This window comes from Carassius carassius, chromosome 13 (assembly GCF_963082965.1).
Source record: "Carassius carassius chromosome 13, fCarCar2.1, whole genome shotgun sequence".
NCBI classification, from domain to species: Eukaryota; Metazoa; Chordata; class Actinopteri; order Cypriniformes; family Cyprinidae; genus Carassius; species Carassius carassius.
In genome coordinates, this window is record NC_081767.1 from 29,429,883 (window position 1) to 29,444,838 (window position 14,956).

The 14,956-nt window shown below is 36.5% G+C and overlaps 1 protein-coding gene across 2 annotated transcripts in view; it reads right to left on the bottom strand.

Annotated features, from left to right (window-relative positions):
* Positions 1 to 8,935: 8,935 nt before the first annotated feature.
* Positions 8,936 to 14,956, bottom strand: part of LOC132156297 (voltage-dependent calcium channel subunit alpha-2/delta-1-like) — a 97,904-nt gene continuing 91,883 nt past the window's right edge. For both annotated transcript variants that reach the window (XM_059565240.1, XM_059565239.1), the window contains 3 exons: positions 11,755 to 11,867; positions 11,125 to 11,207; positions 8,936 to 9,750 (listed from right to left, as the gene is read on the bottom strand). In XM_059565240.1, coding sequence (XP_059421223.1) covers positions 9,634 to 9,750; positions 11,125 to 11,207; positions 11,755 to 11,867 — 313 coding nt within the window. In that variant the 3' untranslated portion in view covers positions 8,936 to 9,633. The remainder of the gene's footprint in view (positions 9,751 to 11,124; positions 11,208 to 11,754; positions 11,868 to 14,956) is intronic.

The window sequence follows — 14,956 nt, forward strand, 5'->3', positions numbered from 1 at the left end:
AGCATTGTTTCTGACCATGTCCATCCCTTTATGACCACCATGTACCATCCTCTGATGGCTACTTCCAGCAGGATAATGCACCATGTCACAAAGCTCGAATCATTTCAAATTGGTTTATTGAACATGACAATGAGTTCACTGTACTTAAATGGCCCCCACAATCACCAGATCTCAATCCAATAGAGCATCTTTGGGATGTGGTGGAATGGGAGCTTCATTCCCTGGATGTGCATCCCACAAATCTCCATCAACTGCAAGATGCTATCCTATCCTATCAATATGGGCCAACATTTCTAAAGAATGCTTTCAGAACCTTGTTAAATCAATGCCACGTAGAATTAAGGCAGTTCTGAAGGAGAAAGGGGGTCAAACACAGTATTAGTATGGTGTTCCTAATAGGGGTGTAACGGTACGTGTATTCGTACCGGACCATTTCTGTACAGGGCTTTCGGTACAGTGCACGTGTGTACCGAATGACCGAATGCAATATTTTGTGTGAGGAACATTGGTACATTTTCGTGTTTCCAAACAAACATATTAAGTGGCGGAAGTCTCCGCATTCAGCTGATTCTAAGACCGGTGACACACTGGCTGCGTGGCGTGAGCGTGGCGTTTCTGCTGCTTCGTGTTTTCTGTGTCTTTACACACAGCCTGACACGGTGCTGGCGCGCTGCTGCTACTGTAGGTGACATAGAGGGAGGCCGCCGACAGACCAGTGAAAGTGACGTGACATTCAGCCAAGTATGGTGACCCATACTCAGAATTTGTGCTCTGCATTTAACCCATCCGAAATGCACACACACAGAGCAGTGAACACACACACACACTGTGAGCACACACCCGGAGCAGTGGGCAGCCATTTATGCTGCGGCGCCCGGGGAGCAGTTGGGGGTTCGATGCCTTGCTCAAGGGCACCTAAGTCATGGTATTGAAGGTGGAGAGAGAACTGTACATGCACTCCCCCCACCCACAATTCCTGCCAGCCCGGGACTCGAACTCACAACCTTTCGATTGGGAGTCCGACTCTCTAACCATTAGGCCACGACTTCCCCTAAAGGATCTTGTCTTCACGACAACAATATCTATACTTCATGTTGAGCATAAATATAAAGCCTACTGATATAGGACACCGTCAACAGTATTGACGGCAAAATAGACTATGTTTGACAGGTGCAATATGCCAGTGTGTCACCGGGCTAAGGTTTTCAAAAGGCATCACGCGAGTATGAACATCACTACAACTAGGAAAAAAACGATTGTAATTCAAACGCAGCTCAAGTCGACATTTAAACAGACCTTTGCTCTTAATTCCGATCGGTGCAACGCAATAACGAAATATGAGCAGTCCTACAAGCTGGGATTGGTAATGCTGCACTGTAATCATAGTTATTTATTTATATTTTATTATATGATATTGGTTTGAGACTGAGAGTATTTTATTTAGTGGAGAACTTTGCAGCAGTATTTTATTTCTCATTCTTTTTTTTAATTTTATATATATTTTATTAAAAAGTATTTTTAAAAAGTGTAAACAAATTGTTAAAAAAAGTTTATAGTAATAAACAACCTGCAGTTTAATGTTTGCATTTCTTTCCCTTACTGTACCGAAAATGAACCGAACCATGATTTTAAAACCGAGGTACGTACCGAACAGTGATTTTTTTGCGTACCGTTACACCCCTAGTTCCTAATAATCCTTAAGGTGAGTGTATATATATATATATATATATATATATATATATATATATATATATATATATATATAAAGGTGCATCTCAATAAATTAGAATGTCATGGAAATGTAAATTTCAGTAATTCAAATCAATTTGTGAAACTTGTGTATTAAATAGATTAAAATCACTCAGACTGAAGTAGTTTAAGTCTTTGGTTCTTCTAATTGTGATGATTTTGGCTCACATTTAACAAAAACCCACCAATTCAATGTATACATTCTAAGGATTGATAAATCGAAGGATTTTTAATTATTTTAATTATTTTGAGAATTTTTTTATTTTTTTGTGATCATAGTTATTATCTGAGAAATTATCTAGCATTATCACGAATCATTCCTTACAAAGCTCAAAAACGTGTTTTTTTATTTGATCTAAAAAAAGAAAAAAAAAGAAGTGCGCTTCAGATTATGGGAAGGGTAATCTAAACATATATAAATAAACAAACAAATGTGTGTATAACTTATTTGGTGAAACAATATATTCTTCATACTTTACACAACGTACATTCTCCACCAAAATGGGGTTAAGTCTCCTCTTGTTTTTCCTTTAAAATTAAACACACAACACTTCACTTGAACATCCGCTCTGCTAATCCAGCCTTATGCAAAGCATGCTGGAAATTGGAGAACCAGTTTCAGTTATTGCTTTGTTAACACCAGCAAAAATGGTTACATGTAATCTTAAATCAATCAATCTTAAATGTCCAAGAATTGTTTTGAATTGCCTACCTAGAGGTGAACACACCATTCTTTGTGTCCTTGGTCAAATTTGTTACTCGAAGCACAATCTGTACTTTATTAAGGGACAGGAACTAATCCGTGACCCTCACACTCTTTACAGAAACAAACAGCACCTTTACAAATCTCAAACCAGCACTGACCAATTAAGTTTCAGTGCACAGAGGTCAGGTGTGAATTAAAATAGTATGTCTGGCATTGTGGTTGTATAACCTTCTTTAATGGTAGCTACTAGACCTCCTGCATCAAATAGCACTAAAATTACCATTAAAAAAATAGAACAGCTATAATCTGATCAAGTCATGTTGAAGGAAAGAAGAATATTGGGTACTTGTGGCGCATTACAATTAAATTCATAGAACTGTGACTTACCAGCAAACTATTTAAAAAACCGGACGCTATACTGTTCAAAAGTTTGGGGTCAGTACAGTTTTTAATGTTTTAAAAGAAGTCTCTTATGTTCATCAGGGCAACATTTAATTGGTCAAAAAAATACAGTTAAAAAAGTAATGTGAAATATTATTAAAATTTATTTTAATAGATTTTAAAATAGATTTTTTTTTCCCTGTAATGGCAAAGCTAAATTTTAAGCATCATAAATCCAGTCTTCAGTACAGTATCACATGATCATTCAGAAATCATTCTAGTATCTATAAAAGCAGTTTGAAATGCAATGGAGGATCACACTGCATATTGATTTGATTAAGGAAAATAAAGTTAATTTACTGGCACTATTTCCAAAAATATCTATACTTTTCCCCACAAATAATAGCTTAAACAAAAACTATAGGCCTACAAATGTCACGCTGCAAAACCTGCCACTGGGAATGTCTTTGTACACTGCCACAAGCCCTATAATTGATTGCTGAGACTATAGTCGGGGGCCCCAAAGGCCTCTGTGGCCCCACACAAGACCTCAGTACTGGCTCACATTAAAGGGCCCAATGTTAATCCAGTCCCTCTGATGCCTTTGCAATCTAATTCTAAGAGATTGTTTGCCAGCCAAGAGAATATTGCAAGTTTGATTGTTTAGAAAGGTAATAGCACACATAAAATCACACCTGTCCTGCCATTGTGTAATGACTGGAACAGAGAGCTTAGACTAAACCTAAATAGATTTATCTGTATTTTATAGATACACACAAAAGACCAGGTTTTTAATCTAAATATAAACAGTATGTACATTTTATAAATCCCAATGGATAACCTAAACATGAATAACCTACACGGATCTATGTTCAACCCTCTGACCGTTTCTACAACCTCCCAGTATCCTTGAAGTGTAATGAATACTGTTATTATTTAGACTTTTTATTATCTATGCTCAGGTTTGGCATAGGATAGATTTGTGAGGTCATATCTATCGGGAAGCAGAGCGATGGAGTGTCTCTCATATCACACCATGTTTGTTATTGGTCCATGACATGCTTGTTTTGAGATGGTAACCGTGCTCTGGGTCACAAGCTGTGCATCGACGACAAGGCATATCTGATTACGGTGACCCCATGCCCCAGATAACCATCTTAAACCCATCCGCCGGCCCTAAAAGCATCCTGCACATCCAGTAATTTGCTCTCCAAACACCACTGAAGAAATTAAATGATAGTCTGTTAAAAGCCAGAGGGTGGTGCATACACACACATGCATCTGGACCTCTTCTGCTCAATGGGTCGGAAATAACAGCCCAGGCCTGTCGTCATAGATAGCCTGTTAAAAGCCATCAAGAAGTCAGAAAAGTGCTCCAGAAGATTTGCTCTCCCAAAATCTGGACTAAGGTCCACGCTCCATCACCCTCAATAAAACGTTGTTTCATCTGCAGACGGGGATGTCCTCTTAGTGGCCGGGTGGGGTGTGCTTTCTGACTCCGTCTGTTCATAAGATGGGGAGAGTGAACAGGAAATGACTGTTTCATGGTTGCGCTAACTTTTAAAAGGCCACATTCCTGGGTGGGCATTCTTTTAGCAACTGACACAAAAACTAACAAAACAAAACTTGAATTGTAAATGTTTGCTAAAAAGTATTTTACTGAAAAAGGTAACGACCTCCTGAATGAAACTGGACATGTTCCAGATAAATTTTTTAAAGGTAATTTATTTGAAAGTCTTTTATTCCAATTGAAGGCAGTTTTTTTTTTTTGCATTACAATGCAAAAGTCTTACCGCCACTTTTGAACAATTCAGTACTTCCTTGAATAAAAATTATTGATTTCTTTCTAAAAAAATAATCTATAGATAGAATGATAGGTACATACATAGAACGATAAATAGAATGATAGATAAAACAATAGACAGAACAATAGATAGATCAGACAGCATGATAGACCGATAGATAGACAGACCGATAGATAGATAGATAGATAGATAGATAGATAGATAGATAGATAGATAGATAGATAGATAGATAGATAGATAGATAGATAGATAGATAGATAGATAGATAGAAAACAAAATACAATAATAAACCTGAGGTAGTAATGATACAATTTTATTGTGAATATATTGTATTTGCACAAGAATTACACATTCGTAAACTTTACAAACTTTTTTGTTTTATTTTCTTGAACAACATTGTTGTACAAATGTATACAAAATCATTTCAGGCGTGTCAAGTTCCACAAAAGAATATATATATATATATGTGTGTGTGTGTACCCAACCAAGTGAGGTGGGTGGGGCTTTGAGGCACATACCACGCCTCTTCCCCCTCCCCACCAATGAACACACACAGCACACACAGATCAAAAAGTGACTTCGATAGACATTCAGAAAAATAAGCATAACCTCAAGAAAACTTTCCGGCACACCAAGCACCAACACCAGTAAATACAGACACATGGCAGCCCTATGAGACAGCACAGCAGCTGAGAGCAGCATTCAGAAAACATAACAATAAATACACGCATCCAATTCCTCATTACATGAGTGGGGCACGTCTGTACATGTCTGAGCTTTAATGCGAAGGTTGAAATGTGAAAGAGCATCGCAGGAGCACCGTGCAAACCTGAACACATTTAAAGATGTCTGTCCCCTCTCATGTAAAGTGGAATGCTTTTTACAAAACAGATTTTATTGATTTAAACTTTTTGGATATATGATGTAGATTTTGGAGTGTCCTGTTTTCACTACATACACTTTTAAAAATAAAGGTTCTTTATTGGTATCTATTGTTTCATGAAGCTGCTTTAACATCCATGGAAACTTTCCACTCCCCCAAAAAAAGAGGTTCTTTATACTTGAAAAAAGGTTCTTTAGATGATTAAAATATTATTCATACCAATAAAAAATGCTCTTTTAAAGGAATAGTTCATCCATAAATACAAATTTGATGAAAAGTTACTCAAAAGTTAGTGAATTTGTCTCTTCATCTGAACCACCAATAGACCCTCTGCAGTGAATGGGTGCCATCAGAATAAGAGTTCAAAACATCACAATAATACACACGTTAAGACTTCTGAAGCAAAAAACTGCATTTGTAATAAACAAATTCATCAAGTCCTCTATTCATAACGTTGCCTGCTCCATTAAAAAAAAGTTTGTCTGAATCAGGAGAGAAATATGCACAGATTAAACGCTGTTTACAAGTGAAAACAATCCAAAACAATTTAAAACAAATAGGGCTGCCCCCTATTAGTTGACTAACAGTTAGTCAACGAGAAGAGGCTTAGTCAATCAAAATTTATTTTAATATCTTAAAATCACAGAAAAAAAAAAAAAAACCCGGAAGGGGCGAACGTAGTCCATGACAGACCGATTTTTAACAGCTGGTCTATTTGGTAATAACATTACATCTGACATCCAAACGTTTGTTTCGATTATCGACCTTAAATCTGGCTTTTCATCTGAAAAATTTAAGTAGTAGCAACATTACATTTCATAATTATTACTTCTGCCGGTGTGCTGTGGCAAGTTTTATGCATGCACTTGAGCAGTGATAAGCTATAGGCAATGAAAGGCTCATTATTATGAATTATATGGTTTATTAATATAAATGTGTGATTAGTCAAATCATTGCTAAAAAATGAATGACTACTAGTCAAAAAATGAAAAAAAAAAAAAACTAGCTGAAAAAAATATGTTCTTTGATTTTGATGTGAAAGGACAAAAGTGGATGGACTGTTTAACTGGAGGAAGCGTTATCATGGATTATGGACAGAAGCGATTGTTTGAAGTTAAAATGCCTTAATGATGGATTTATTTCTTAAAAACACACAGCTTTTCACTTCACAAGACATTAATTTATGGACTGGAGTGGTGTGGATTTCTTGTGGATTATTGTGATGTTATTATCAGCTGTTTGGACTCTCATTCTGACAGCACCCATTCACTGCAGAGTGAACTCCACTGCAGAAGATCCACTGGATCCAAACTCCTCTACATCTCGAATAGTCTGAGGATAAGTACATTTTCAGCAAATTTTCATTTTTGGGTGAACTGTTCCTATGAGAAATCTTCAGTTTGGTTTTTATCCTATGGGTTTATTCTACATTTTTAAATCAATTTTTTTTAAACGTGGCATTATATATATATATATATATATATATATATATATATATATATATATATATATATATATATATATATATATATATATATATATATATATATATATATATATATATATATATATATAAAGAGTGTGTGTTGTGTGATATTAAAAGCAAAAATATAAATCTCTTGTACACCATCATGATGCAGAACATATGAAAACACTTTGTTTTGAAACGGGCCAATAAAATCCCCAGCTGACTGCTACTTATAGGTAATTCGCTATTCTTGACTAACCGTGTAGGCACTGCCAGATTTCAAGTTTTTAGTTTTACCATAATCATGTCATTAACCTGTTTCATGTTTTGCGGACGTTCTTTGTCGGACAAGGCATGGGATCAATTTGCATTCGAACGGTGAAGTGGCCTCTGTGGGGTTTGTATACATTTCGCTGGCATTTTAAACCTGGTACAGTTTGTAAAGAGGGAAGTAAGTTCAGCTCTCTTGAATCAAATCACATCTCACATTGTCGTTTAGTGAGGTATTTAAATGTTACATCCTATGTCCTCCACCCCAGGCCTGAGATGAGAAATCCAGACACCGAAAGCCTCTGAGGAGTCCAAAAACGTCTATAATGATTCATAAATGCCCTGCATATTTAGTTCTGTAACTCAATGCTACATCAGTGAAGACAGAAAGAAAAATGCACCTCATTCCGAAGGAAAAAGTCTGACTTGGACACACAGGTGCAAGCGATATTCATGGATATCCAGTAAACTAAACACACACTTATTTTAAATCTACCTTGAGCATTTCTTTACATTTAATTGTCATTTGACAATTAAATCACTATGTCTTTAAACCTTCCGCCTTTAAATTCAGTTGCACTTAATATTATCACTGTAATTACGTCACTTTAACAGCCTCTTCGTCAAAAAGGCTTTAAAAAAAATCTATAAAGCTCCATAGTGTGTAATAAAGCCATCATAATTTACTTTTTTTTTGTATGAATAAAAAGCTATAGAACTCAACACTGATTTAAAGTTTATATTTTAGAATAGACAAAGCTTTTAAGCCATCGAATGTTAAAACTTCTCTGAAATGGAGAGAGAAGCATGTTATTTTATTCCTGGATACTTGGCTTTTGACTTGTGATGGATAAATATTTCTTTTTTCATAGCTCTAGGCATTGCCATTGGTTTTTGTTCTTCTTCCAGAACATTCAAAGGAACATGGAAATGTTCCCCCATTGGCAATAGTTTTGATTGATACCATCTAATCTCATGCATGGACCTTCTATCAAATAAATAAATAAAACAAACATACATACATTCATCCATCATAAATGCACAATTCTCCAGGGTTGAGCATTTTTATAACCTGTCATGTGCTATGTTTTCACATAGCGGTTCAACATGTGGATGTAATAGCTGACACGCTTGTGATATCATGTCTGTAGTGCTGGAACAAAATCTGACAGATGAAGTATCTGGACGACATACAGTAAAACACGCAATCGTCTGATAGCAGGGGCCCTGTGGACAGGATGGGGAGAGTACAAAGCATATTCAGCATGCTCTGGACACTTAGACGCAAGCGTGTGACTTCTGACACAACAAAAAAAGTCTTTGCTATACTAATTGGAGACTGTTCAGACTTAAGAGTTGTCTGCATTTCACATCAGATGATGCACTCATATATAGTTTGATCGCATATGGAATTTTCCTTAGCGAATCATGACATTCAACATGGCACTTTTTTCTATCGTTTATATCAGATGCTTACAGTTACTTCAGATGATCGAGGTTCATAATCAGCAACAAAAGAACGCTAAGCCCAAAATACCTAGCAAAAATAACGATAACATTTGCATAAATTAAAATTCATACTGAGTGAATCGCACAAATACTGCAAAGAAATGTCCAGGTCATTTGTCACCTCAAAAAAAAAAATAATAATAATAATAATTAACTTTTCTGTATGAAGAACATTTATACTAAATCTAAGATTTTGTGACTTTAATTTCTCCCAAAATCTTTTTTGTAATGTGAAATGCAAAATAATATTTTAAAATGTACATTTCTGAAATATAATACATAATGACATATTTCTTCATGAAATTTCCCCTACTGCACATACCAGAAAAAAAAAAAAAACATAAAACAAGAAAAACAGCCCTATGAAGAGCCTAAAGGGCTCGGGTGTGACTTCACTGACCTACTACTGGTGCAAAGCTGATTTCGAGCAGAATTCATATTGAGAAATTCAGAAACCAGAGCTGAACAGTCTTTCCTGTCCCATTATACCCTGCTTCATATCCAGGCTGGTGCTGTGAGCCATCTCTGATTATATTAGCCTGTTTATGGCACTAAACATTTTGCATGAACCATTATGTGATCATAATGTGGTTCTGCGTTCCAAAGTCAAAAAGTAAGCATACAGTATATACGTCTCTCGTGTCTGGCTGTGTTGCTGTTTCAGGTTGGTCTAAGAGGGCAGTATTTGGCAGTGAGTTGAGTCCTCGGGTCAGTTTTACAGTAGAGTTTGTAACTGCATAAGTTGTATTGTTATGGGTTGACTAACAAACAATCGTAGGTCATATCGTCGATGTGTGGTTATGTTGTGGTCTGTATAATAAGCAATTCAGTCATTAGTTTCTAGTCTGGAGATTTGCTCTGGTCAGGACAAATAGGTTCTGGTTCCAGTAAGCAGCCAGAGTAGAAGAAGCTGAAGACCCACCAACGGCCAGAGAGATGGACTCAAACTGCAGCCACCACCACAGTCAGTCGCATCCTCCTGCGGTCAATACAGAGACGTTAGTGACTTCTACCTCACATAAACACAAGTTTATAATATAGTTAGGTCATTTCAGTTTAGACAAAGCAGGAATCCAACTAATTTTTTAAACACCACATCTGGTTTGTTTATGGTTCAAGGTGGTCTGTCTGCTTTAACCAGTGTTATATTGTTAACTAAAACTAAAATTGAATTAAGGCTGAAGTCAAATAAAACATGAATAATAATAATAAAAAAAAACGCTCAACAATAAGATTTTTTTTTTACCTTGCTTAAGAAACTTACTCTATCGATTTAAGCCGAAGAACTAAAATGCTAAAACTAAAACTGATACATATAAATCTTAAAATAATAAAATTGAATAAAAAAAATCAAATAACAATAATAAAATGACGAAGAAGACTCAAGAAAAAAGCACCAAAAAATTACTAAAATTACAAAAATAAAATGAAAGCTGACATATAAAAATAAAAGGTAATTAATAAATACTATAATGATATACAATAATACTAACATAACATACTCATTACCAGGTTGGACCAGTGTTATTTTACTATCACTGAGATTTTATTAAAAGTCTATATTAAAGTTTTTCTTTTTTGTCTTTGTCATTTATATACAGTATATATATATACATGAATATATATATGAAACTGGATTTAGTTTGTTTTCCCAGCAGAAAGAAGATCCATAAAGGATGCAACTCAATCAATAGACAGTCTGATATACTTATATGTGAAATGAAAAATGAAAATCAAAACATGTTTTGGCTGAACTGAGAAGGAATTAATCAAACCAATGGCACGCATGCATAAACTTGCTGTAGAAATAATGCATGACCAATAATGACTGATGGTCTATGTTCTGGTCTTCTGAAACACAACTTGCGTGCTAGAGTATGTGTGTTGGAGGGCTTGCCAATGAAAGTCCTGGGATGCCCCTGGTTTGAGAGGCATAGGGGCGTATCATTAATGTTGCTGTCAAAAGGACGGAAACACATCTGGAGTTTCCTATGTTTATTCCACAGAAAATCTCTCAGGGAACTAGCTGAAAATGCACTTCCTACTTTCACAGCAGGAGGAAAGAAGTGACGTCCTGCCTTTAGGTCCATACTGAGGCACTGAGTAAACAATATAGGCCATTTTAACCTAGGTCTAGCCCCTTTTATGATATGATAACCAGATATTACTGTAAGTCCAGCAGGCTACAATTAATTCTCAGTTGGAGTTGTAAACAAGTTAAAAGAAAAGTTTGAAATATAAATGGCAGCAAAATAATAAGATAAAGATAAAGAAAAAAGAAAAAGAAGAAGGAAAACAAGCATTGAATGATGGAGATGCATTCTGATCATTGCCCATTTTGGCTATTACTTACATCTGCATTGTTGTCAAAGCAGACGTCTGGTCCTTTCCTGTACCGAGGGTTCTGGGCCAGCACACATGGATCAGGACCAGTAGCTGAAAGAAATCGATAAGGACAATAGCTAAGAAAAAATAAATAACACGCAAAAAAAAAATAATAATAATAAAGAAGAGAGGGAAAAACTTGGATTCTTAAGGACTAATTCATTCAAAAAATAACAAATTTCTTGGATACTTAGACATAAATAAACAGTCCTTTCACTTTGTTTGTCGGTTCTTGGATGTCTTCCATGTGCTCTATGATTCCCATTTGAATTATTAAAGACTCTCATTTCATGAATTCCTCATCTTCTCGTTCCTGGGTCCTTGACTCCTCATGTAGTGTGACATTGCCATTATAAAGCTTGGAAGAGTCAGGACATTTTTTTTTATATATAACTCTGATTGTATTCGTCTGAACGAATAAAGTCATATACACCCAAGATGGATTGAGAGTGAATAAATCATGAGGTAATTTGGATTTTTGGGTGAACTATCCCTTTAAGAATTAAACCCATGACTCTGTTGTTTCTAGCACCATGTTCTACTGTTTGAACACTACAAGATGACACTGTAAGAAACAAGTGAATCATTTAAAGGATACAGGGCTGTTCGGCTTGTCTCAGCGGTTTGGGATCGCAGGAGAGGCAGGAACTCTTTGCGTCAGAGATCAAAAATACTAAATTCGTGTTTGGAAGCTTCTCCGCCCGGTACATTCTTGAAAAAAAAAAAAAAGACAGGAAAACGGCAAAGTCATTAAGACTAACACAGTTCTTACAGGAACAGCTTATATCATAAGACAGGTATCATGGTTTATGCAACTCTAAAGTAAGCAGACATGAGCTTCAGCGAGACCACCCATGTATGACATTTTACGAAAGAAGCAGTAAACATAAGCAAGTATAAACGGGTGCCGACTCAAAACATTGTGTGTAAGTCAGCATAAGCTCTTTGTCAGGAATCAATTATACACATCTTACATATCCAAAACCATCCCAACATGTGTGGAAGTCTTTAGTAAGTGTAACAGGAGATGAGTATATTATATTGGAAATCTGCGTCAGTTGGCAGTTTGTTATGTACTGTCATCGCCGAATGAGTTTCAGCCGTGAGTTTTCTTTATAGCGTTCTCTTGTTCTCTTTTACAGCTCTCCTCCCTCTCTTTAAAACAGAGTGACATGGGTTTTTGCAGCAGCCTGTGTGCATGTAAACATATGTATGGTGATGTGTGCGTAAAGTTCTTTGTTACACATCACCTGCTCTCTTGGTATGCACAGGCTGTTTACCGCTACCCAGCATGCTCGGCGGTGCATAACGAACCTCAGATCTTAGCGGCCATCAGGGTCACACTCACACAAACACATATGCACACACACGGAGGGCTTGATGATCACAAAGAAGCTCCTAAATTTCAGTGGCTCACATCTGTGCGCCCTCTAAGGAATGCTTTATTCATGAGAGCAGGATAGGTTATAAGAGCACAGAAGAGTGCTTCAGGTGGGTTTATGTGGTCTCCATGAAAAACATCCTGTGAGAAACTATAGTGATGTTCCAAAACCTAGTGAGCTGCATACTTAGACTTCATTTTAAAAGGTTAGTTCACACAAAAATTACGTCATAATTTACTCAAACTCATGTCACTCCAAATGTGTATTACAAGACTGGACCTCACTGACTATTATTGTATGGAGAAAAAAAGACCTTGTTCAAAACATGTTCTTTTGTGTTTCACAAAATAATTATAGCAGTGCAAGCTATTTTGTGACCCAGAAATAGCAGCTTTGTGATCGCAAAATAAAGGTTGTAATGAGTTGTTGGTGGATTTTTTATGTTTAACACATTTACTGAATTTGACATACTTGTTTCATTCTGTAACTTATCTACTAGTCAAATCTAGAATATACACTACCAATCAAAAGTTTTTTTTTGTGTGTGTGTATATATATATATATATATATATATATATATATATATATATATATATATATATATATATATAGTACAGACCAAAAGTTTGGACACACCTTCTCATTCAAAAAGTTTTCTTTGTTTTCATGACTATGAAAATTATAGAGTCACACTGAAGGCATCAAGGGCTATTTGACCAAGAAGGAGAGTGATGGGGTGCTGCACCAGATGACCTGGCCTCCACAGTCACCGGACCTGAACCCAATCGAGATGGTTTAGGGGTGAGCTGGACCGCAGACAGAAGGCAAAAGGGCCAACAAGTGCTAAGCATCTCTCGGGGGACTCCTTCAAGACTGTTGGAAGACCATTTCAGGTGACTACCTCTTGAAGCTCATCAAGAGAATGCCAAGAGTGTGCAAAGCAGTAATCAAAGCAAAAGGTGGCTACTTTGAAGAACCTAGAATATGACATATTTTCAGTTGTTTCACACTTTTTTTTGTTATGTATATAATTCCATATATAATTCCACATGTGTTAATTCATAGTTTTGATGCCTTCAGTGTGAATCTACAATTTTCATAGTCATGAAAATAAAGAAAACTCTATGAATGAGAAGGTGTGTCCAAACTTTTGGTGTGTACTGTATATATATATATATATATATATATATATATATATATATATATATATATAATGTGTATCAGTCACTCCTATCGTCCTTCTCTGCTAATGTCTCCACTGCTAAAATGACATACTACCATAACAAAATTAACAATTCGTCTAACTCACGCATCCTTTTTAAAACATTTTCCTCACTTCTTTGTCCTCCTCCTCTCCCTCCTGCTTCATCTCTAATAGCTGATGACTTTGCAACGTTTTTCATTAATAAAATTAAACACATTAGTGCACAATTTTCCACACCACAATCAGTCAAGCTCATTTCACCAGCAACCTTACACTCATTTACATCCTTCTCTTCACTCTCTGAGGCAGAAGTCTCAGAGCTCATCCTTTCTAATCACCCTACCACTTGCCCGCTTGATCCTATTCCATCTCATCTCCTTCAAGCCATTTCTCCTGCAGTTGTACCTGCACTCACTCACATCATCAACACATCCCTCCACACTGGTGTTTTTCCCTCATTTACATCCTTTAGACAGGCTCGTATAACTCCACTACTTAAGAAACCCACCCTCAACCCATCTCTTTTAGAGAACTACAGACCAGTTTCCCTTCTTCCTTTCATGGCAAAAACACTTGAATGAGCTGTGTTCGATCAAGTCTCTACATTTCTCACACACAACAACCTTCTTGACAGCAACCAATCTGGCTTCATAAGTGGACATTCAACTGAGACTGCCTTGATCTCAGTTTTTGAAGCCCTAAGACTGGCAAGAGCAGAATCCAAATCTTCAGTACTTATCCTGCTTGATCTGTCCACCAGATCCTCCTACCAACCCTATTGGCAAAAGGTATCCCAGGAACCACACTTCAATGGTTTAAGTCTTACCTATCAGATAGGTCCTTCAAAGTATCTTGCAGAGGTGAGGTGTCCAAGTCACAACATCTAACTACTGGGGTGCCTCAGGGCTCAGTTCTTGGACCACTTCTCTTCTCTGTCTACATGGCATCATTAGGTTCTGTAATTCAGAAACATGGCTTTTCATACCACTGCTATGCTGATGACACTTAACTCTACCTCTCATTCCATTCTGACGATCCGACAGTAGCTATTCGCATCTCAGCTTGTCTAACAGACATTTCTTCCTGGATGATGGACCATTACCTTCAACTCAACCTTGTCAAGACAGAACTGCTTGTGATTCCAGCAAACCCATCATTTCATCACAATTTCACCATCAAGTTAGGCACATCAACCATAACTCCTTCAAAAATAG